Below are 26,569 nucleotides of genomic sequence, written 5' to 3'. Positions count from 1 at the left end.
TCTGAGATAGGAAGTGGCTTTGGAGTTGTGAATAGGGGGGAAATGCAGTCTTATTATTAAGATCCTGAACACAGTTGGCATTGGCATTATGGATTGGCTTCTTTAGAGTTCAACACAGCCATTTCAGCAGAATTCCTACCATTATAGTTGGTATTGCAAGATTAGTTAATTAAAACAATAGTAATGCACATCAGTAACTGTACTTGTAATATAACTACCCTTCCCCAAATAAACATATCTTTATTCAGAACATGATAGGATCTAAGAGAATATCTTAGACAAAAATTTGAATTGGTAAAGGAAAGTATAATTCTTTTCAAAGAATTGTAGACTTGAATGCAATATAATTTTGCTCACCTGATATTAAAAACAAAGCCACAGAATAACTATCTTTTATATCCTCTAGCTAAGTCTGAGGATTTTATGAAAGTTTTGGCCAAATTACATTAAATTTACCTGCTCTAAAAGTCCAAGTTAAGCATTCTGGCTTAATTTTCCTTTGTTGGGGATCCTAAAGGTAAGTGGATATCAATGTTGCCATTCTAGTGAAATTTTCTGTTGAAATTGCCTTCTGGTAAAACGTTAAAAAATATTTACCATTTATATTCCAAGAAGTATATACTCTTTAATTTTCCAAGTTTATTAAATTTAATGCATTAGATAGTATTCTTAGGACATGAGCACATCAAAAGGAAATCAAAAGTCATTTAACTTCTTGTACACGTTTACTATTGTGTTAGAGACTAGATAGTCACAAACAAAATATGACTTTTGCCTTCAAAGAGTTATTAAAAAATTATAGTCTTAACTAGCATTTGGCACACCAGTGTTTCTAAGATTCATAAGTAGTTGCCGTAGCAAATGATGTTTCCTTTTTAATTGTCATCTGGCTTGGGTCTTCTTATGAAAATTGCTTTTATATATGTGCTTAGTGTTTTTCTTTTTTTAGTTTACTTTTTTTCCCTGTTCAGAGCTTTTGGTTTGTGGGATTTGCTTCAGATATGGATGGTGTGAAAGGCTTCCCAGAACAGTGAAGAGGCTTCAGCAATAAAAGTAGTAGAAGAGGATGCAAAACACATAGGAAGATCTTTCCTAAGCCTTGCATATTTCACCATACGAGAGAGCTTTTTATCTCTTTACTTTCTGAAAAATTTTTCTTTAGTTTTCAGAGTAACTGAAACTTCTTTATGCCCCCCAATTGAGGATAATTTCTGTCATCTCAGGCCCTGCTGATAATTTTCCTATAGGATTCATCATACTCTGCCATATATATATGTCCACTGAATGAACTATAAACTCCTTGAGAAGGATCTTTATCTATGAATCACTTATAATATATAGCAAATCATTCATAATACACAGTGTCTGTCAGTGCTTCTGTAGAGAGTTGCTCACATTTTATATTGTTAGCAATAGTTATGTTAAGAGACTTGCATAACAAAGAAAATAGGATTCATGGTGCTAAGCATTAGGAAGTACTGGAAACATATAGAATTCATTTTGATTTCCTAAACTAAGACATTTTTGTTAACTCTAAGGTTTGCAGTCTGTCATTCAAAAGTGTTTATTGACTATCTATATTGTATTTGATTTTGGGTTAGAAATCCTTGCCAGGCCATCTTTCCCAGTATACTTCACTAGTAGGTACTCACTTTCCTATCTTAAGGTTGTAGCCATTATTGATTCTTCTTTTTCTCGTGATTCTAGGTTTATAGACCACCTTTAGCTGCCAATCATGTGGATATATTTGGGTTGTATTACCATGTGTAAGGTATTAAGCAACTATTAAATTATCTAATTTACATAGCTATTGTCAAAATGTTTAAAAACATCCATTGGTTCTCCATATATGGATAGTTCTGATTGGTAGTTTATTTTTTTTTTGCATATTTAATAAAAATATTGCCATCCTTTCTGTTGTATCTTTGATTCCTATATTTTCTACTCTAACCTGATTATCTATTTACTCTTTTATATGCAAACTCAAATTTCATTGAGAAGAAATCAGAAATAAGATTTTTGTATGGAGTTGCAAGTTGCTTTACATTCAGAGTTTGTCTTTGATGTATGCATTGTTTGGTTCTTGATATACTACTTTACTTTGACCAATGGCATAATTTCTGATCCCTGATGTTCTACTTGCATTTGCAGAATGGCTATGTCATAATTTAGAAAGAGTTCAGATATGGAGTTAGAAACATTTATTTGAATTTTCACTTTGTTACCTGTTAGCTTTGATTTTTGGTAAGTTTAATAGCTTCTCTTAAATTTTCTAATCTGCAATGGCAGTATCTCTTTTACTTACTTTATGTGTTATTAATAGTAGTTAATTTTAAAATTTAAAACTTCTTGTAAGTTATTACACACTATAGGAGTTTTTAAGTGACTGATGATATTTTTCCTGTTTAGTTCATTTGATAGCAGTCTTAGTCCATTCTTGTGCTCTCATGTTCTTAAAGATAAGAAAATGGGAGGGTCAGAGGAGGGTTAAAAAATCGTTTTTAATACGAAGAAGTAATATGGGGTTATTATAGAAAATTTGAGAAGAGAAAATAATATTCATAGACCTACCACCTATTGAAAACTTTTGTAGTCTTTGATGTAGTTTCTCTCAGTAATAGGAAATATTTTGTTTGTTTTTGTTTTACTAATACTGGGTTATGTTTTTGTATTGCGCTACCAATACCAATAGCATTTATTTTCTTCTGCTCTGAAAGCTTTTATTTTTTCAATGCCTGTATAATATTCCACTTTATGAATTTACCACAATTTATTCAATCCCATACCTATTATTTAATATTTATAGATATCCAGTTTTTCACTGTTAGAAACATTGCAGTGATGAATACATTTGAACAAAAATCTATACTTGAAAATCTTGGATTCAGGATTGGAAGTTTAGAGTACCTATATAATATGTAGCCAGCAGCAGTATATGAGAGTACCCATTTCATGGTATCCTCTCTCGTTTGTGTATTTTTTATTATGAAATGATTTAAGTGTGCGAAAGTATGTAAAAATAATTTAATGACACATATTCTCTGCTTGGCTTAAGATTTAAACATTATTTATAATTGTAATTTTCTTTATATTTTTTCCAAATCCTAATGTACCTTTCCCTCTCCAGCTTTTGTACCTAAAGATATTACACTTCTTTCAACAAATTATTATATCAATTTTGTTTTACCTTTTTGAGGTATAATTGACAAATTTAAAAATTGTATACATTTAAGATGTATAACATGTTTTGATATATATGTATACATTGTGAAATAATTAATCAATCTAATTATCATATCTATTACCTCTCATAGTTACCCTTTTTTGGTGGTTAGACCACTTAAGATTTACTCTCTTAGCAAATTTCAGGTATACTATATAGTGCTAATAACTATAGTCACTATGCTGTATAGCAAGGGTCCCCAACCCCTGGGCTGCAGACTGGTACTGGTCTGTTGCTTGTTAAGAACCAGGCTACACAACAGGAGGTGAGTAGCGGGCTAGCAAGCAAAGCTTTGTATTTGCAGCCGCTCCCCAGTGCTAGCATCACCACCTGAGTTCCACCTCAGATCATCAGGCAGTAGATTCTTATAGGAGCATCGGTCCTTGGTGCCAAAAAGATTGGGGACCACTGCTATACAGTATATCTCCAGAACTTACTCATCTTGCATAACTGAAACATTGCACCCTTTGACCAGCATCTCCCCACTTCCCCCACTGCCCAGCACCTGACAACCGCCATTCTATTCTTTGCTTTTATGATTTTCATTTTTTCAGAGTCTACATGTAAGTAAGATCATGAAGTATTTGTCTTTCTGTGTCTGACTTTTTCACTTAGTATACTCCAGGTTTGCCCATGTTGTCACAAATGTAAAGATTTCCTTCTATTTCAAGGCTGAATAACATTCCATTCTATATAGTGAAGCACTGCTTAATAATGGGGATATGTCTGAGAAATGTGTCATTAGGTAATTTCATTGTGTGCAAACATCATATAGTGTACTTACATAAACCTAGATGGTATTGCCTATTACACACCAAGGCAATGTGGTATAGCCTGTTGCTCTGAGGCTATAAACCTGTACAGTATGTTACTGTACTGAATGCTGTAGGCAGTTGTAACACAATGGTATTTGTGTATTAAGCATACCTCAACATAGGAAATGTACAGTAAAAATATGGTATAAAAGTTAAAAAATAGTATACCTGTAGAGGACACTTCCGAAAGATAGAGCTTATAGTACTGGAAGTTGCTCTGGGTGAGTCAGTAAGTGGTGAGTGAATGTGATGGCCTAGAACATTACTGTATACTCTTGTAGACTTTATAAACACTGTACACTTAGGCTAACTAAATTTGTAAAACAACTCAGTGTTAAATCATGCATGATCAAGAAATATAAACACAGCATGTCTGGGGCTGCTGCCAGCATAACATGGCATACTGTTTTTTAGTAAACTTTTTTTTTTAATGAGTAGAAAGAGTACACTCTAAAATAATGATAAAAGTATAGTATAATAAATACATAAACCCGTAACAGTCATTTATTATCATCATTAAGTATTACGTGCTGTACTTTTATATGACTGGCAGTGCAGTAGGTTTATTTACACCAGCATCACCATGAACATGTGAGTAATAATGTTATAATGCTGGCTAGGATGTCACTAGGTGATAGGAATTTTTCAGCTTCATCATAATCTTATAGGACCACTGTCACATATGCAGTTTATTGTTGACCAACAAATCGTTATGTGGTATATGACTATACATGTACCAAATTTTCTGCATCCATTGATATGCAATTGGATTGTTTCCATATCGTGGCTATTGTGAATAATGCTGCAATGAACATAGGTGTGTTCAAGATCCAGATCATTGCCTTTGGATATATAACCAGAAGTGGTATTGCTGAATCACATGGTAGGTACATTTTTAATTTTTTGAAGAACCTCCATACTGTTTCACATAACGGTTCTACCAAGAATACACAATTGTTGCTTTTCTCCACAGCCTCACCAGCACTTATTATCTTTTGTCTTTTGATGATAGCCATTTTAATAAGTGTGGGTTGATATCTCATTGTGATTTTGCATTTCCCTGATGATTAGTGATGTTGGGCACTTCTTTACGTATCTATTGGCCATTGTGTGTCCTCTTTGGAAAAATGTCTATTTTAGTCCTTTGTCTGTATTTTAATTGGATTGTTTGTTTCTTTTGCTATTAAATTGTATGAGTTCTTTATATATTTTAGATATTAACCCCTTATCAAATATATATTTTTCAGATATTTACTCCAGTTCTGTAGGTTGCCTTTTCATTTTGTTGATTGTTTCTTTTGCTATGCCAAAACTTTTTGGTTTGATGTAGTCTCATTTTTTGATTTTTGCTCTGTTGCTTGTGCTTTTGGTGTCATATTCAAAAACTAATTGCCAAGACTAATGTCAGGGAGCTTTTCCCCCTCTATTTTCTTCTAGGAGTTTCAGGATTTTCAGTGTTTATGTTTAAGTCTTTAATCTATTTTAAGTTAATTTTTGTGAGTGGTTTAATATAGGGGTCCAGATTCATTCTTCTATATGTGGTTTTCCAGTTTTCCCAAAAACATTTAGAAAAGATACTCTTTTTTTTTTATCCTTGATTATTCTTGGCTTCCTATTAAAATATTAGTTGACTATATCTACGAGGGTTTATTTCTGGGTTCCTGATTATGTTCATTGATCTATGTTTCTATTTTTATGGCTGTACCGTACTATTTTGATGATTGTAGCTTTGTAGTATAGTTTGACATCAGGAAGTGTGATGTTCTTTGTTATTTCTTGGAATTGCTTTGACTATCATCTTTTGTAGTTCCAGACAAATTTTAGGATTGTTTTTTCTATTTCTGTGAAAAATGACATTTGAATTTTGTGATGACTCTATAGATGGCTTTGGGTAGTATGGATATTTAACATTAATTCTTCTGATCCATGAACATATATCTTTTCACTTTTTTTGTGCCTTCAGTTTCTTCAACATCTTATAAGTTTCAGTGTATAGGTCTTTCACTCCTTGTTTAAATTTATTCTTACATATTTTATTATTTTTGATTTTTTTTTTAAATTTTCTTTTCAGATGTTTCATTGTTAGTGTGTAGAAATGCTAATGATTTCTTTATGTTGATTTCGTGTCCTACAGCTTTCTGAATTTGTTGATTAGTTCTACCAGTGTTTTGGTTGAGTCTTTAGGATTTTCTTTATAAAAGATCATCTCATCTGAAGGATAATTTTACTTCTTTCTTTACAATTTAGATGTCTTTATTTATTTTTCTTGCCTGATTGCTTTGGTGAAGACCTCCAGTACTATGCTGAATAGGAGTAGTGAAAGTGGGCACACTTGTCTTGTTCCTGATCATAACGGGCAAGCTTTCAAATTTTCACTGTTGAGTATGATGTTAGTTGTGGGCTCATCATATATGTCCTTCATTATGTCGTGGTATATTCCTTCTTTACTCAATTTGTTGACTGTTTTCATCATAAAAGGATGTTATATTTTGTTAAATACTCCTGCATCTGTTGAGATGTCATATATCTTTATTGATTTGTATATATTGAACCATCCTTGCATTACAGGGATAAATCTTGCCTGATCTTGTTGTATGACCCTTTTAATGTGCTGTTAAATTTGGTTTGCTTGTATGTTGTTGAAGATTTTTGCTCCTGTATTCATCAGGGATATTGTTCAGCAGTTTTCTTTTCTTACAGTTGCCTTGTCTTTTGTTGGTGTCAGGGTAGTACTGGCCTTATAAAATGAGTTTAGATGTGTTTTCTCTTCTTCAGTTTTTGGAAGAGTTTGAGAAGGATTGGCATTAATTCTTTAAATGTTCAGTATAATTCACTAGTGAACCATCAGGACCTGGACTTTTCTTTGTAGGGAGGTTTGTTATTCAGTTCAGTCTCCTTATTTGTTATGGATCTTTTTACATTTTTCTATTTTTTCATAATTCAGTCTTGGTAGGTCATCCGTTTTCTGGAATTTATCTATTCTAGGTTATCGAATTTGTTAACATATAATTTTTCATAGTCTGCTATTATCCTTTGTATTTCTGTTGTTTGGAGAATACTGTGATACTCATAAATAAAAATGAATAGTTCAGCTAAAGGATCTTAGGTAATGGTAAGAAAATACTTCAGCTTTATATTGAATAATTTCTATTTCTATGGTTCAAGTGTTATGACATTTTCCTATGCAGTATCTAATTTGCTGTTAATCCTTTCTAGAGTATATTTTATTTCAGATAATATATTTTTCACATCTAGAGGTTCTTTAGTTTTTAAAAAAGATCTTACGTTTCTCTCCATTATATTTGGTTTCCTTTAAATTCTTAAGTATGTTTTTAATATTTTTATGAGCCATTTTAATGCCTCAAATTCCCTAATTCCATTATCTGAGTCACTGATATTTTTCTACATTATGGATCATATGTTTATATTTCTTTGCATTCCTGGTAATTTTTTTAATTGGATTCTGGACTTTGTAAATTTTGTGATATTAAGTTTGATTACTGTTGTATTCCTATAAAGAGTGTTGGACTTTGTTTTTGCATGCCATTAAGTTACTTGTGGGTCAGCTTGATGTTTTTGAGACTTCGTTGGCATAGATCCAGGGTAACTATTCTTCCCGTCAAGAATAAATTTAATTCCACTATTTAAGGCATGACCCATTTGCCTAATGCCCTTTACGTCTTTCCACTTGACTGATGGGAATGTGAACTATTTTCATTTCTTTGACCTCTAGAAATTTTTCGGTCTACTGCTTTCCATTGTTTTTCTCCCTTGCCTGGAGTACTTTCCTCTCAGGCATGGACAGATAAATCCTCAAAGAAGAACCCTCTGGAGCCTGCTGGAAATTGCTCTCAGTGCAGCTCCATTCTTCAGTACTTTGCCTCACAAATTCTATGTACCAAGGCTTTCCTGAACTTCAGTCTATATCTCCTTAACTTAATGAGATCCTGAGCTGTTTGGATTTCCTTTTCCTTCATTGTAGCTTGAAGACTGCTTTTAGATAGTAAGCTGCAGCAATCATATAGCTTACATCATTGGTGTCCTTCCTGCAGGGACCACAGTCCTTTGCTACCTGTGTCCAGTGTTTGAAAATATTTTCTATTTTGTATAGTTTTCAAGGTATTTAAGGCAGCAGGGTAAACCTGGTCCCCATTCCTCTCTGTGGCTAGAAGTGGAAGTTCATTCAGCTTTCTATGCTGAGAAATGACCCAGAACTTTCAGATAATTTAAACCATATCATGCATTGTGAACAGTTAGTAACTTAATATTAAATTGAAATAATGCCAAGAAAGGATTTTTTCTAATCTGGTGAGTTTAATTCACATGGAAATGAAAATTTTTTCATTTAAGCACAAGATATAAAAAATTCAACAGATTTTTTTGTAGTTATATTCAGAGTTTCAAGTAGCCCTCTCGTAAAAAAGTTGACTGATATAGAAAATGATGTATCTGGAAATTCCTAGTGTTTAAAAATTTGTGCTAAAACATCTATATTTAACCTTGAAAGTATGTGACTTATTCCTCATTATCTGAGTTATATTCTTATATTCCTTCAGTTTTAGATTTGAAGATGAATATATGAACCTGCTGAAATGCTGAGGATAGTATAAGATGATGTGAGATTAAAGTTACATGAGACTGAGTAGAGTTGTAATTATAGCAATTAAGAACTACTACTAGGGAATTTTGAGAGACTTTTTAGTAAAGATATCTGTTACTTTATGTGTTATAATTAATAACTATTCACATATTATAATCTATAGTCATTTAAATAATGGATCTGTTTTCTTTAAAGATTAACTCATAGGTTCCCAAATGTTCTCAGTTTGTAGTGCCCTTAGTATATCAGTGATATTTTCATGATACTTCAAGCTAAAGATAATTACATGAGTTTCCATTGATTAAGTATTTGTTTTAACAACTTAATGACCATTAGAAATATACATGTAAATTAAAAGGAAAGTATTTTAATTTTATTCTTTAATAACTATAGTTTTTTGCCATAGGATGTGTTAGATGATTATATACTGGACAGCTTTTCAAAGTTTGGAATCAGATTGGGCACTGCCGCCCTCATTTTCTTTTCCATATGCTTTTTGCTCCCAACTTGATTTTTTTGCAGCAGTGGCCAAAACCCCAAGTTCATAAATCTATGATGCCATGAAAGGAATGTAGTACAATCTAACATTGAAACTCTGAACTTCCTCTAGCTAGTAGTCTGTCCAGTGTCCAATAGATTTCAAATATTGCTGTGTTTCCCTTTGACATTTAAAATATCCCACAGCACCCCTGTAGGTTTGCAACAGCACCTCTGTGAGCCTTGGCACACATTCCGGGTACCTGAATTAATTCATTCTCTTCTTATGTTCATTACAGTTTTATATGGAATTCTGGAATGATTGGTGTCCTGATTTTTCTACTTCAACATAGAGAATCTTTTTTGATTCTTCTTGATTAGCAAAAAACTGATTTAACGATGGTGAAATAATGGAGTAGTTGATATTTTTCTTTCTTTTTTTTTTTTGTTAACCCCCCCTCTGATATTTTTCTTAATGGAAAAATGTTTACAACAGATGCTTCATAGAAAAATTATTGAATAAGTTGGTTTTGGATACCATGGTTACAAGTAATCTGGAACACAAAAAGAAATAGTAAATTAAATATTAAAACATATTAAATGCGATAAAAATGAAGTACATTTTTATTGTACAAGGTCATATGAATAAACAAAAGAGAAAGATGAATTTTATTGTAGGATGTATTAGGAAAAATAATTAAGACAGTCTATGCTGTTATTGGGTTTCATAGTGTAAATTATTGTCTTATAATAGATGAAAGATATTCTGATTGCTCCTTAAAGATATCTGCCCACTGAGCTGCACTAAACTGTATTGTGACTCAATGAATTTTTAAAATGGTGTATAAGGAAGTATATTCTGAACGATGTAGAAAATATTATTTTTGTGTAATTTATAAGGACATATTTGCTCTTGCATGTATTTGTGGTTTAATACACCATAATTATAATAGCCTGTATTTATTGAGTTTTACTATAGGCCCTACACAGTTTTTAGTGCTTTGTGTTTATTGACTCATCATCATTATTTCATTATAGTTTAAGTTCATTTTCAGTTTGTTTTTGTAGAGTCTTGAGAAAGAAAAGCCAGTTAGTATCTCCTAAATAATAGGTTTTCAATAGTAACTCTTAGCCTTTTTGATGTTATTTTTATTTGTTTACTAATCCTTAAAGTAACGTGCATTGTACTTAAGTACTCAAATTTAGAAATATATCTGAATCTCAAAGATATTTAGAGTTTACCAGGTTAATACCTTTTACTTTTTCATAAATACATTTTCAAATGAAGCCTACTCAGAAGTTGCTTTATTTTCCTATTTGTTTTTACTTCTGAACACCTTGTCTTTGTATAAATCTTGAAAACATGTTTTGCTTTCTTTTTAACATTCTATACATAGTGATAGGCTTCTCAACAATTTTTTCTTGTACTTCAGTTTTCATTGAGGGTTCTCTCTCTCTCTCTCTCTCTCTCTCTCTCTCTCTCCCCCCCTCTTCTCAGCTCTCTCTTTCTCTCTCTCCCCTCTCCCTCTCTCCCTCCCTCTCTCTTTCCCCATCCCCCCTCTCCATCTCAAAACCTGGACATGATGGCTCTATTTTGGAAAATGGGAACGATGAAACGAAATAAACAGACAAGATGATTTTTAGTATTTATTGCATGTTTATTTAGGATATGCATGCTATATTCTTGAAATAATTGTGTTAAAGGTTAAATCTCATAGAATATGGGCGAGTATCTCATATTTATGTTTATAGTTAAAGTTTAGATGCTTAATAAGCAGACTGTTGTTATAAGGTTATATTATATATTCTCATCACTGGGAAAACGTCCCTTCTGCTCCATTTTACTCCTAAACACATGGGTTGCACAGCTGCTAGATGATTGTACACTATCCCATGTGTATTAAGCCAACACAGCCTGAAAGAAGGTTGCATTTTCAAGCATGGTAGTAGCATGGCTGGTTGGAGACCCCAGAAGTGTAGCTGCCAGAACTCTTCCATCTGGCATCAGTGTTGCTAGGCAGTTAGTACTACACAAGGCATAAATATATTTAGCTGAGCACTCTTCCTGTTGGAACAGCCATAAATGCCTAGGCAGAGATATGGATGAATGGGAAGATGGTCAAAGAAACTAATAGAAAGGTGTTTAATTGTAACCACTGTACTGTTTAAGGTGAAAGAACATGCAATACCATATGAAGGAACACATTTGAACTTTTACTATATAGATGCAAAAAGCTTGACAAATAATCTTTTAACTTTTATGAAGACCTTTAAAGAATTGTGAAATTGTAGTGAAGCATAGTTACTTAAAAAAAAAAAAAATTAGCCTTTTTATACATTGCAGAAGGTAACACAGAAATATGATTTTGTTTTTAAGGTAAAATAATGGTGATTGTCTTCATTTGATGAAAGTTTATTTCTGGTTCCATTAAAAATTCCCAGAACATTGAACATAAGTCAACATTCCATGTAGAAGGAAGTATTATGCAGCTTGCATGTGCGCATATCTGCATATCGGAGCACAAAATATTGACATGATAATTGCAGTCAAGCCTGAATGAACAGTGGCCTGTGGGAATTCAGCTGGTGTTGTACCAACTGGATGGCTGCTCAGGACACAGTTTGAAATGCAAGGTGCAAGTTAGCACTTTATTCAGCACAGGCAGGCATCATTTAAAAATCCTTGGGGGCAACCCTAGTGATGTGCAGATGTTAAAACAGTCTGTTCTGAAGTGCTGATATTTTTGAACACTAAGAGACTTCTAGATTCTGGGTATAAAATATTTGCACAATTATTAAAGACATAAAATATCCAATATTTTCCAATGCTTTTATGGACGTTTTAGATAATAAATGTTGAGTATATGCAGAAGTAACTGGATATGTAGTTAAAAGAGAAGAAACTAGAAAATCAGCAACTAAAGTCATTTAATTTCTAAGTATAAAACAGAAGAGGTTTTGTTTTGAGTTTCAGCTTTGTATATTTATAAGTAATGTTGAATGAATAAGAATATCTGAAACAAAGGAACATTATTCAATGATATATTAAATCTAAACTGTTATGTTCTATTAAATGATTACTTCTTTGTTTAGAAAGTTCATCTGTGTACCATAATTTACAAATTCAGATTCAGATGTAGCTTAATTCTATTGTTTTTCTAGTTTGGAACTACCTAATTGAATAGCAAAAAAAAATCAGTAATTTTTCATGTGTCAGGCTGACTCTTTCAGCACAAGTTTTGGCTTTCATATATAATTTGAATATATATTTTATATTGAAAAAGAAAATGTAATAGAAATTCTGGATTATGTTTTAAGAATTAAGTACTGATCTTAAAGCAAAATAGATATTTTAACTATATTTGGACCTTTAATATCTTTTATACCAAAGGTTTATATGTATTATGATCTTTTGATTAAGTAATATATTTTTATTCAGAATTTTTTCAATAACTTTTTACTGTAAAGTAAATATGTTTTAAAAATATTCGTTTTTAAGTTTTTCTTCTCTTTTTCAAGTTATTCATAGATATCATTCTGGTTATTTATTTTGCATATTCAAAATAGGAAAATAATTATAAAACAGTTTGTGAATAAAAAGATAAGTAATTTAATAATGGTATATTTCTCATTTCCCTGAACTTCCATTTTGATCAGTATTACTGTTTTAGAATCTTAATGTTTATTAGAAATTGAGAATGCATTTAAATAGAAAGTCATTAATAAGTATAAAATCCACATTTTAATAGATTCTGTACTCAAATGAAAGAAAACATTAGTTCAACTATGTTTATTTTATGCATTATTATCTATCTGTTAATTAAGAGTAATCAATGGTAGTAAATTTTACTTTTTATTTTCTTTATTTTCTAATTCAGACCAACATCATTGCCTCATTTATAGTTAAATGTGTCTTTTAAAGTCTAATATTTCATTTTTGACATCTCATTAAAAATGGGCTCAAACCCAGAAAATATAATCCTGTCACATTGTATAATATATGGCATGGTCTATAACACAATAAAATTTTGATTCTTAATGATTTAGAATAATTTCTCAGATTTTTGAGTTTAGAAAAATTGCAGAAAGTTAGCGTGGTAATTCATGTGGCTAAGTACAGCAATCTTAAATGTTTAAATTTAAAGTACTCTTGGGAAAAGTGATTGGTGTTTTAAACTTGTACAAATTTGACAGCCTCTCTTCACTTCATTTTTCATTCTAAAGAAGTCTGCAAATATTCTTAGCTCACATCATTATAGCACATCAGTGGTTCTAATTAGCTAAACAGGAGTTTGTCTCAGTCATTGATCATCATCAACTTCTTGACAGTGTCTCTTTTTTTTCTGGAATCCTCTTTTATGTCTTGTAAATCCATAGAATATATATTAGTTGAACTGACCAGATAGTTTGGTGATGTTTTAAACTTGAAACAACTTTTTTCAGCATTTATTCTAAATTAAATATATTGCATTCATATTGTAGCACTGTTTTCCCTTGGGAGCATTTTCTTGTTATGAAAATATTAAATATCCTGTACCACCAGGAGGAGCTGCTGGACAAATCTCTATATAGATTTAGAATTGTGATTTTTTTTTTCACTTTTGAAACTATAACATAGTATTCAGTTTTGGAGTTTTTGGTTATAAAATATATTATTGAGGTATATTTTGAAGTTTATATTTTATTTGATGTTTTACATTTCACTTATGACTTATACTTTTAGTATTATATAAGTCAACTTAATCTATTGAGAAGCGTGTCAGTTATTGTTATTTCAGTGATTCAGATTTTAGTGTGCATCAGAATCACTTGGGGCTTTGTGTCTTAGGCAGTTTGGGCTGCTACAACAGAATACCATGACTGGGTGGCTTAAACAACAAGCATTTATTTTTTTGAAGGCTAGAAAGTCTAATAACAAGGTAGCTGCAAATTCCATTTCTTCTGAGAGCTTTCTTATACACAGCTGCCTACGTGCTTATAACCTTCCATGACATGCGTGTATGTGCATGCGTGTGTGCGCATGCGCGCGCGCGCGCGCGCGCGCGCGCGCACACACACACACACACACACACACACACACACACACACACACACACATCATCTTTCTCCTGTCTTAATATAAGGGCACTAATCCCCTTCATGAGGGTCCCACCTTCATGACCTCTCAAAGTCCCCATCTTCAAATACCATCAGATTGGAGATTAGAGCTTCAATATATAAATATTAAAGAAACATTTAGTCCATAGCACCTTGTTATTGTTAAACACAAATTTCTGGGCCCTGCCTTCAGAGTTTCTATTCTCAGTTGATGGAAGATGGTATATTAATTACAAATTTCTAGAGGATGCTGATACTACTTCTCTGGTAACCTACACAAGGAAAATCACTGGGTTAGACGTGAATGATTTATGTACATAGCCGTGTCATAGAAGATAATCAGCCTGGTACCAAGCTCATTTGGAAGCTGCATTAATGCTTTTTTGGGGGTGGGGGGGATTGTGACATATAGTCTAGTTTTATCCCTACTTCATTTAAAAAGAACACCAGAATTTATTTTGACATTAGTGAGAATTTTAAGCTTATTACAGAAGAGTAGATTAGAAAGACTATCCCTGTAAATTAAATTCCTGAGTGGTTAAAAATTGATTTATATTATATCCAGAAAGGAACTTAAGAGTAAATTTCTGGCTGGAATTAATGTCTTAGCTGTTTCAGCCTGGGTCTTTGTCCCCAGGTAAACCTCACTCATGTCCTGCCCTTTGATATTTGAAGTAATTTTTCTCCAGATGTCTTGATTGGACATAGTATTCTTTGGCGATACTCATGATTTTATAATGGTAAATTGAAAATTCAAGTGATAAGTTGAGATTATATGCTAGTGACATGTGATGAGCAAAGGGCATATATTTTTAATACATAAAATAATTTTATAAGTCATTAAACATGCTAAAATATAAAATGGCAGATACATTGGCAGGTAATAGCAAATTAGAAAAAAAGGTGTTTTAATTTCTGAAAGTATGTTTAATATCACTACTGATAAAAGAAACATAAATTAAAGCACAGTTGAAAACTAGACTGTGATTATGTGTTAAACATGCTATTAATGCTTGGTAAGTAAAAAATAATTAAGCAGGATAAAGTGGAAACAATAAAAACAGTAGTCATAATATGTTTAAAAAATTTTGGATGTGGTCTATTCCAGCTCTCTACCTACTGTATGCCTACATCCAGAGGGCTGAACATGGCTAACAGAAAAATTCCAAACCATGATGACTGGTCTTACAGCCTTTTAAGACCACTAGTCTTTAGTACTGCCTGATAATGACCTGTTTTTTTTTTTTTTTTTCTGTCTCATTTACTATTCCAGCATCTTAGAAGACTATTTTATGCTTACTCTGTCAAGTTCTAATACTTTGTTTTCTAGTTTCACTCTCAGCTGATAAATAGGTGTTATGAATTTGTCAAATTAACTTTTGTTAAATAGAGTACAGGGTGCTGGATGATGAGCCATGGTTCAACAACAGATAGCAAGAGAAACTGAAATAGTGAGGTTTATGGGTCCTGGAGGAAGCACCAGGTATGCCTCAAGGGACCACATAGGGTGGTCAAGGTGGAGTGCAGACAGAGACAGACTGTCAGGATCTGGAGCATATGCCTTTAGTTGTGTTTCTAGGTGGAGTGCTTTGTGGTTTTTGGACTAAGGCAGGATTGGTCAATTCAAGTCTTAAGAGCCAGGTTTTGGTAAGTCTCACCAGGTTTTTGGACTAAGGCAGGATTGGTCAATTCAAGTCTTAAGAGCCAGTTTTGGTAAGGGTTGTATAATGGAAAGGTGTTGGGAGGCAGGGGAGACTGTTGATCACAAGGACTCTTGGGAAAGTCATATCAGGAACTTAAATTTACTAGGATTCTGTGGGCTGCTATCTAGGGCATGTACTTGCATGAGGGCCTAGTGTAAGTTTAAGGCCATTGCAGCCTGGTTGGACCTGGATGCCTAGGCAGCATGGAGTGGCTTAGCTAAACTCTCAACAATATCCTTGCTTCTGATACCATTGAAAAAATAGAATCTCTTAGAAGAGAGATTCTTCCCATTACCATGTCGACATATCTGAATCTATATTCATATATACATATGCATATATTATATATATATTTACTAATTTATTTGGAAGAACAACTGCTCATATTTTCATCTAAGGCTAAAAAAACTGTGTGTACACTAAAGCCCTAAGGACCCAAGGATGTCAGGGTGTCACTCTGCACTTCTCCCTTCTCTCTCACACATCATCAATATTTCTCACTGTCCTGGATTATTTCTGTCAACATATACTCATGCTGTTTATCTTCTTTCTTAAAAAACCATCTCTTTTGATCTCATATTTCCCTTGAACTAGTATTCTGTTTCACTGCTACTTTTTACAGCAAAATTCCTTTGAAGAGTTATTATTATCTCCATTTTTTTCCTGTTCTCTTTTTTTAGAAAAAAACTTATGTATTATTTATTGGGGTGACATTAGTTAATAAAATTATGTAGGTTTCAAGTGTACAGTTCAATACTATGTCATATATACATTGCATTGTGTATTCACCACCCAAAGTTGAGTTTCTTTCTGTCACTTTATATTCCTACTCACTACTCTCCTAAATCAGCTCTTGTCAAAATCACCAGTGACCACAATATTGCTAAATCCAGCAGTCAGTTCTGTCTTTGTCTTCTTAAATATGTTTGCAGCATTTGACACAGTTATTGTTGCCTTTCTTCTATACGTATTGTCTCTCCTGATTCTCCTCTTACATGATTGCTTATCCTTCTTTGTATCATTTGCTGTTTTTTTCTCATCTTACTAACCTATAAATGTTGTAGTGCACAGGACTCAATTCTCAGACTTCTCTATCCAAAATTACTCCCTAGGTGATCCCATCTACTCTGTGGTCTTAAATATATTTGGCTGACTCTTACAGTTTATATCTTCAGCCTTGACTTATTTACTTATTTATTTATTTTAAAGCAATAAGCATTTATTTGGCTTCGGAGTATGCAAGTCGGCAATTTAGGCTGATTCAGCGAGTAGTTTTTCTGGTCACAACTGAACTCAACCACGTGTAGACAGTTCTGGAGGCTAGAGGTTCAGAAGCAAGGGGTCAGTAAAGCCATATACCTTCAAAAACCCGAAAAATAAAATCCATCTGACTTCTTGACTGACTCCAGACTTGTTTATCCAACTAGCTCTTGAATGTCAGTTAGGCCTCTCAAACTTAACATGTTCAAATCCCAAATCTTATTCTCTCACTCTCGTTTTCTATATCTGAGCTAATGTCTACTCCAACCTTCTGGTTGCTCAGATAAAAGCCTTGGAAACATTCTTGATTTTTCGCTTTCTTTTACATTTCATATCCAGTGTATCAAGGAGTCCTGTTAGCTCTGCCTTCAAAATATCAAGAATTTTATCACTTCTCAATATCACCATGCCTATCTATCTTGTCCAGTTTATCTTTTTTTCTCACCTGGGCTACTGAAATTGCCTCCTAACTGGTCTCTCTGCTTCTACCCTTAACCTCTAGAGTCTATCCTCAACTCAGTAGCAAGTCTGATATTTATAAAATAAATTATGTTTTTTCTCTGCTCAAAACTATCGTCTATCTTCCCATTTTACTGAAAGTCAGATCCAATGTTTATAAGGCTTAGAAGATCATGTTATTCCTAGCGATCTCTCTGTCCTCAGGTACCATTCTCCCCTTATCCATACAAGGGGAGATACATTTACTTCTTTGCTCTTCTTTGAATATACCAATTATGTTCTCGCCTACTTGCTGCTGGTCCCATGGCCTGGAAAACTCTTGCCTGAGAGCGCCATGACTCTCACTTCCTTCCTTTAAGTCTCTGCTCAAATATTTGGTAATCATACAGAATAGCAACAGTCTTCCTTTCACTCCCCATTTCTCCAAGACTAGACATCCCTTTCTGTTACCCTAGTTTATTGTCTTTATTATACTTATAGTCAGTTTACATACTGTGTGTTCACTTATTTATCATTTGTTTTTAGTATGCATTTATACATTGAACTAGAATGTTTATTCCATGAAGGCAGCCACTTGTTTATTTTCACTGTAGTATCTGTAGTCCCTAAGACAGTGCCTATCATGTAATAAGTACTAAATAAATACTTGTTGAGTGAACAATGAATTAATGTCTAGAGATGGGATCTTTTTTCTTTTTGATATTTATGGTAGGTACTCTTTCAATCTGAGCACTCTGTTTAATTCTAAAACATTCTCAGCAGTTGAGAATAAATAATGCTAAAAATAATGCTTTGTCATTCATCTTACTCTTATCTACTTCTGGAACTCTTTAGGCATATTGTAGTGAAACCTGCATGTCTTAATGTTATTTTTATGTTTTTAATCTCATCATTTTTCTATGCAGTATTCTAGACGAAGCCCTCATTATTGCCCTCCATTTTACTAATTCCATTTTTGCATCTGGTTTTGAGATTAGCTCAAGTAATTGTTTTTTGATTCAGTGATTATAATTTTTATTTTCAAGATTTTTAATAGATTTTTTAGACCTAGCTGTTGTTTTATTTCTTGTTTTTGGATTAATTTTAGTCATTCTTTTGTGTCTTTAAAGATTTTTACTTATTGTAAAGTCTTTTTCAGTGCACCTGTTTTCATTTTGTCTAGAGTGATTGCTTCTTCAGATTATTGAGTTAGTATGTGCATGTGTTGTGTGTGTGTGCTTTCTTCATGTATTTTGGATTTTTTTTATGGTTACATCTTGAGTAGGAGGGTTGCAGTTATTCTCTTCCTCTTCATTCCTCACTGCCCCTTCTTGTCTACTGCCTTTTTCTCTCTAGAAATTTTACGCTTGCTACCAAATCATTACTCTCACTGCATTCTCCCATCCTGAAATAGATTTCATATTGGTAGCTTGGGCCTCTTAGCGAACAGTGACACAAAATTTGCTATATTTAGTGCCTGAGCCATAGGGTGTTTTGTCTCAGCTCCTGATTGGAGTGCTATCTCTATAAACTTTTATCATTTTAGACTTCTGTATAAGTCTTAATTCCAGGTAAGAATGGGCAGTTTTTTTCCAGCCCTCCTTGAGGAGTTGGGAGGCCCTCCAAGTCTCTGGTTTCAAACAATAAGCCTAGCTATGCTTCTGCATATTAAGCAGGACACATATTTTCTGTTATCTTCAGGAGCTGTGCTCTTTGCCACCTTAGCCTACATCTGGATCTGGACAGCAGACAGCAGCTTCATCACCATTCATAGCATTATGTTTCTATTTAGTTTGTGATCTTCAGAGATGTGGCTCTGTCTCCAGAATTTTTTTCTTCTATATTTTTCTATTAATACTATAAATTTAGAGAATAGAGATGAGCCACAAAGTGTGACCTTACTATGCTAACTTATTGGAAGTCTAAATTTTTTTAACGTACTATTATACCATCTGAATTTCTCTCTTATAATTAGTGGTATACTTTTCTGGTTGCATTCTGTTATCCCTCTGTGTCTTCTAAGGCCTTCTGCCTCATTTCACCCTTTCTCAAGTGAGAGTTCTTATTTTCTTCCTTACCTGTGCACTTTCTGATTCGTGATTGATTTAGATATAGATTTCTATTTATTTTACCTAATTTTAAATTTTATAAAATATAGGAATAGGTACCCAATATCTTTCTCCCCTATTTATTTAATGCTCCCTTTTGATTCTTTAACTTTAAGAATTATAAATATTTTATTTTAATGTAATTCTGTATGTAAAATGTTTGTTAATAACAACATATTTATTTTAAATTGATGATACGATGGTTGCTTCAATTAAGGTTAAACATATTTTAAGTATTTTTATTATATATCGAAATCTGGAAACTAAACTTTTTTGATATGAAGTTGTCTTAGTTATCAGCAGTTCTAAGTTGTTGTCACTTTCCATATGGTTTCTGATTAATTCAGAAAGCACTGTTAATCACAGATAATTTAATTTTCTCTATTTTCAAGTGACACTCATTATTAAGATGTGAAAATTTAAAAGATTAGCCATCAATTATGACTGATAAACTCTCAATGTGTATGTGTGTGTATATATGTTTATGTATATATATATGTACATATATATTATTTTGTTTCTAGAGAAAAACAGAAATCTGAAGCTAAAGACAGAAAAGTTTTAGAAATTCTGCAAGTCAAAGATGCTGAAATACAAGAATTGCAACAGGTGGGTGTTATAATAGAAAATGCTAAAAATATAATATTTGTTTCAGGTAATAGATCTTTATAGTTATTTAAAATTATTTTCTCACAATAGTGTTAATTAAGAATATCAGGATCATTATATCAAACCACTTCTATTTGGAAACCATTAGAGTCAGGTTATTCTTTATTATTATATTTTGCTTGTAGCGTCTTACTTGTTTCCTGAATTAATAGGACAAGTTATTTATACATTAAAACTCTTAAGATAGTATTATAGTTTTATAGTAGTTTCTAGCAGTTATTCATTGTTTAATTGATTTTTGTCTTATTTTTATCAATTATTATTCACTTCCAAAACTTTATATTTTCAGGTGGTTTCATTTGTAGAAAAGGTCAACTGGGATGATTCTGTTGATCTTTTGAAAACTTGTGTTTTTGAATTAGGAGTCCTGTATTTTATGTATAATCAGTAAACTACACAATTACATATAACTTTATGTAATAAATATATATAACATACTGATTATATCATTATAAGATATATATATAATACTGATTATATTATTACATATAATTTATATAATCAGTATATTATCCCTGCAAAAAATCCATATGGAAGTGTTTCCAGCAACTATTTTCAAGGTATGAACATCTTAAAAATAAAGGTGAAAAATTTATTGTAAGAATGGCCTATATCATAATATAATATTTATTTATTTAGCACTTTTTAAAATTAAATTTATTGGGGTGACATTGGTTAAGAAAATCATATAGGTTTCAGTGTACAATTCAATAATACGTCATATGTATGCTGCATTCTGTGTTCACTACCCAAAGTTAAATTTTTTGTCATTATATATTTGAACCCATGAGTCTCTGCTTGTTTGTCATGTTTGTTTGTTGCTTTCAGTTTTATATCCCACATATAAGTGGAAATCATATGCTTCTCAAATTTGACCATGTGACTTATTTTGCTTAGCATGATAATCTCCAGATCTATCCATGTTGTCACAAATGGCAGCATTTTATCTCTTATTATGGCTGAGTAATATTCCATTGTATATATGTACTACATCTTCTTTATTCAATCATCTATCGAAGGACACTTCGGTTGTTTCCACATCTTGGCCACTGTGAATAATGTTGCTATGAACATGGGGGTGCATATATCTTTACTGATAAATGCTTTCAAATTTTTGGGTAGATAACCCAGAAGAGGGATTGATGGGTTGTATGATAATTCTATTTTTAATTTTTTGAGGGACTTCCATACTGTTTTCCATGATGGCTATACCAATTTACATTCCCACCAGCAGTGTATAAGGATTCCTTTTTTCCTACAACCTCTCTAACACTTGTTACTTGTTCTGTTGATGATAGCCATTCTAACAGGTGTGAGGTGGGAACTCATTGTGGTCTTGATTTGCATTTCTTTAATGGCTAGTGAGGTTGGCCATATTTTTATATGTCTGTTAGCCATTTATATGTCTTCTTGGGAGAAATATCTGTTCAGAGACTCTGTCTATTTTTTAATTGGATTTTTTTATTTTTTATTTTTGAGTTATATGAGTTCTTTGTATATTTTGGTTATTACCTCCTTATTGGAAGTGTTGTTTGCAAATATCTTCTTTCCCATTCAGATGGTTGCCTCTTTGTCTTGATGATGGTTTCTTTTTCTGTGCAAAAGCTTTTTAATTTGATATAGTCCCATTTATTTATTTTTGCTTTTACTTCCCTTGCCTTTGAGGTCAAATTTATAAAATCCTCTCTAAGTCCAAGGTCCATGAGTTTGGCACCTGTGTTTTCTTCTATGCTATTTATTGTTTCATGTCTTATATTCAGGTCTTTGATCCATTTTGATTTTGGTGTATAGTGACAGATAACAGTCTAGTTTCATTCTTTTGCATGTGGATTTTCAATTTTCCCAGCACCATTTATTGAAGAGATTTTCCTTACTCCATTGTATGCTTTTGGCTCATTGGTCTAAAATTATTTACCCATACATACGAGTGTTTATTTCTGGACTCTCAATTCTGTTCCATTGGTCTGTATGTGTTTTTCCGCCAATCCCATGCTGTTTTAATTGTTGTTGCTTTGTAATATAATTTGAAGTCAGGCAGAGTGTTCTTTTTCCTCAGGATTGCTTAGGCTATTTGGGGTCTTTTATGCTTCCATACAAATATGATGATTTTTTTTCTCTTTGAAAAATGTTGCTGGGATTTTGATAGAGACTGCATTAAATCTGTATATTACTTTGGGTAATAAAATCATTTTAACTATGTTGATTCTTCCAATTCATAAACACAGAATATCTTTACATTTTTTTGTCTTCAATTTCTTTTAATAATATCTTATAGTTTTTCCTGTATAGGTCCTTCACATGTTTTATTAGGTTTATCTCCTAGATATTTTATTCTTTTTGTTGCAATTGCAAAAGAAATTGTTCTTTTCTTTTTCTGAAAATTCATTGGTAGTGTATAGGAACTCTATGGATTTTTCTAAATTGATTTTGTATCCTGAAACTTTACTGTATTTATTTATTGTTTCTAATAGTTTTGTGTGTGTGTGTGTGGTGTGGGGGAGTCTTTAGGGTTTTCTATACAGAGAATCATGTTATCTGAAAAAAGCGACAATTCTACTTCTTCATTCCCAATATGGATGTCTTTTGATTCTTTCTCTTGCCTGATTGCCCTAGCTGAGACTTCCAATACTATAATAATAGTTGTGATAGGGGAAAGCCTTGTCTTGTTCCTGATCAAGGAACAAGAGAAGGTTTTTAGTTTTGTACCATTGCTTGTGGTATTAGCTAAAGGTTTGTTATATGTGGCCTTTATTAAGTTGAGATACTTTTCCTTCTGTACCCATTTTATTGAGTGTTTTAATCATAAATGGATGCCGTATCTTGTCAGATGCTTTTTCTGCATCTATTGATATGATCATATGGTTTTTATCCTTTATTTTGTTTATGCGGTGTATCACATTAACTAATTTGTGTATGTTAAACCATCCCTGTGCCCCTGGAATGAAGGCCACATGATCATGATGTATAATCTTTTTTTATGAATTGTTGTATTCAATTTGCTAGTATTTTGTTTAGGATTTTTACATCTGTATTCATCAGAGATAGTAGTCCATAGTTTTCTTTTTGTGTGTGACTTTTATCAGGTTTTGGAATCAGATTAATGTTGGCCTCATAAAATGAGTTAGAAAGTATTGCCTCTTCTTCAATTTTTTGGAAAAGTTTGTGAACAGGTATTAAATCATATTTGAATATTTGGTAGAACGTTTTTGGTAGAATTCACTAGGGAAACCGTCTGGTCCCGGAGGTTTTTGACGATTGATTTTATTTTCTTACTGTTGTTTGGTCTATTTAGATTTTCCAGTTCTTTATGATTCAGTTTAGGACAGTTATAGATTTCTAAGAACTTGTCCATTTCTTCTAGGTTATTGAATTTTGTGTCATATAATTTTTCATAATATTCTTGTAAGATACTTTGTATTTTGGTGTATCTGTTGTAACTTCTCACTCTTTCAGTTTTGATTTTGTTTACTTGTGTCCCTTTTCTTTTTCCTTAGTGAGTCTAGCCAGGGGGTTGTCAATTTTATTGTTTTCAAAGAACCAGCTTTTTGTTGCATTAATTTTTTCTATTTTTTTTTTTTGTTCTCAATTTCATTTAATACTGCTCTAATTTTGATTCTATCCTTCCTTTTGCTGACTTTGGGCTTCATTTGTTCTTCTTTTTCTAATTTTTTTAAGATGTAATGTTAGGTTGGGATTTTTCTTGTTTCTTGAGATAGGCTTATAATGATATGAACTTTCCCTTTCTTCTGGTAGACCCATTATTCTTATATCGCTTTTGCTATATCCTAAAATTTTTGATATGTTGTATTGTCATTCTGTTTGTTTCTGTGTATCTCTTGATCTGTCTTTAAAATTTCTTCTATGACCCAGTTGTTCTTTAGTAGCATGTTGTTTAATCTCCATATATTTGTGGTTTCTCCCACCTTCTATTTGCAGTTGACCTCCAGTTTGAAAGCATAATAGTTGGAGAATAATTTGCTTGGTTTGATTTCAGTTTTTTAAAATTTTTTGAGGCTAGTTTTGTGTCCCAAAATTGGTCTATTCTTGAGTATATTCCATGTGCATTAGAGAAAAATGTATAATCTGGTGTTTGGGGATGAAAGACCCTGTAAATATTGATTATGTCCAGTTGGTCTGATGTGTCATTTAAGGCTGATATTTCCTTATTGATTTTCTGTTTGGATGATCTATCCATATCTGACAGTGGGGTATTTAGGTCCCCTACTATAACTGTGTTTTTGTCAGCTTCTTCCTTTAGTTCTGTTAGTGGTTGCTTTATGTATTTTGGTACTTCCTGGTTGGGAAAATATATATTGATAAATGTTATATCTTCTTGATGTGTGGTCCCCTTTATTATTATGAAGTGTTCATCATTGTCTCTTGTTACCTTTTTTATCTTGAAGTAACTCTTTTTAAAGTTTGTTGTTGTTGTTGTTGTTTTTTTAAAAAAAAAAAAAACTTTAACCATTATGTAATATTTAAATATATAATACCCTGTTCTTAATAGTTGTTGAGGTTTCCTGTTTCTATCTGTCTGGTAATCATCCTACTCATTGTTTTTTATTTTCTGTCCTGTTTCGACAGAAGGGGGCACCACAGGTGATGTCACCTCCTCTTGCTGTGGCTGTTGGGGCCGAGGCAGCCCAAAGGCTGTCAGGGGGTAGACCCCATTCCTGACATCTTCAAGGAATTTATCCAATTCCAGAGCTGGTGACTGAGAGTACAAAGTCTGAACTGGTTCTCTTCCTGGTCCAGCAGGGATTTCAGCCGGTACAGCACTGGTATCCATGTATTTGGTGATCTCCTCCAGCTCATTCTCTGGGATCATATGTTGGTGTCTCACAACATGGAGTTAGTTACCCACTTCAATATTTCCTATAATGCAGGCTTTGTGGGGGGAAATTTCCCTAGAGGTTGTATGTCTAAAAATGTCTTTATTTCTCTCCCATATCTAAAGGAGAACTTTGCTGGGTATGTTATTCTTGGCTGAAAATTTTACTCTTTTAATAGTTTGAATATTTTGTTCTACTCCCTCCTAAATTGTAAAGTATCTGCTGAAAAAGCTGTTGATAATCTAATGGGTTTTTCTTTATAGGTTATCATCTTCTTTTCCCTGGCTGCCTTGAGAATTCTTTCTTTGTCATTAACTTTCTATAGTTTTAATGTAATGTGTCTTGGAGAAGGCTTTTTGGGTTGATATAATTAGGTGTTCTGCTTGCTTCTTGTATTTAATGATCCATTCGTTTCCATAGGTGTGGGAATTTCTTGTCGACTATTTGTTTGAATATGCTCTCTGTTCCCTTTTCCCTCTTTTCTTCTGGTAGGCCCATTTTTCTTATATCTCTTTTTCCGATAGTGTCAGGTAGTTCTTGTAGAGTTCTTTCATTTCATTCTCAAGTCTCTCTCTTTTCCTTCTATATCATTTCCAGATTTTTTTCTTCGATATCACTAATTCTTTCATCCATCTGGTCAGCTCTACTACCTAAGTTTGCTATTTCATTTTGCATCTCTTTTAATGAAGTCTTCATCTCCAGAAGTTCAGTTTGGTTCACTTCTAGAGTTTCGGCCTCCTTCGTAAAGTATTTGTTTTTTTTGTTGTTGTTGTCGATTTTTTGTTGATTTTGATTGAACTGTTGATCAGAATTTTCTTGTATCTTGTTGAGTTTTTTTCAGAAGTGCAATCTTGAATTTTCTGTCATGTAAATTGCATGTTTATATATCTTTAAGCTTGTTTTCTGGAGATATTTTTTCATTTTTTTTTCCTGATCTGCCTTGTCACCTTCGTTGTTCATGGTGTTTGATGAACTAATGCCTAGGCATTAATGGGAATGTACCAAGCTATTTTTTTTTTTAAAGAAAATTTATTATATAGTGATTTCTCTTTAGCAGGTTGATAAGAAGAGGTTTTTCCTTTGATTCTCAATAAGTGGTACCCAAGCCTCCTGCACTGCCCGAACCTCCTAGATCTCTGCTTTGAGGTTAAAAATGCCCTATATTCTCTGGGGAGGTGTGTGTCTCCTCTGTGACTAGGTTGTCTCGGTCCTGGGGCTCCAACCCCATGTGAGAATGTGAAGGGTGTGGGTGTCTGAGCCTATGAACAGGCCCTGAAGTCCTGGTACTGTCAGAATAGTCAGATGCAATGCTCTGCTGCTTCCTTCCGTATCAGACTGACTGGATAG

The 26,569-nt window shown here is 32.8% G+C and overlaps 1 protein-coding gene across 5 annotated transcripts in view; it reads left to right on the top strand.

Annotated features, from left to right (window-relative positions):
- Window positions 1–26,569, top strand: part of CNTLN (centlein) — a 255,799-nt gene that overhangs the window by 36,390 nt on the left and 192,840 nt on the right. For all 5 annotated transcript variants that reach the window (XM_025051403.1, XM_006918351.3, XM_006918350.3 and 2 more), the window contains exon 3: window positions 20,246–20,330. In XM_025051403.1, the coding sequence (XP_024907171.1) occupies window positions 20,246–20,330 (85 nt within the window). The remainder of the gene's footprint in view (window positions 1–20,245; window positions 20,331–26,569) is intronic.

This window comes from Pteropus alecto, unplaced genomic scaffold (genome assembly GCF_000325575.1).
Source record: "Pteropus alecto unplaced genomic scaffold, ASM32557v1 scaffold95, whole genome shotgun sequence".
Lineage (NCBI taxonomy): Eukaryota > Metazoa > Chordata > Mammalia > Chiroptera > Pteropodidae > Pteropus > Pteropus alecto.
Note: the sequence above shows the minus strand (reverse complement) of the source record. Positions and strands in the feature narration are given on the sequence as shown.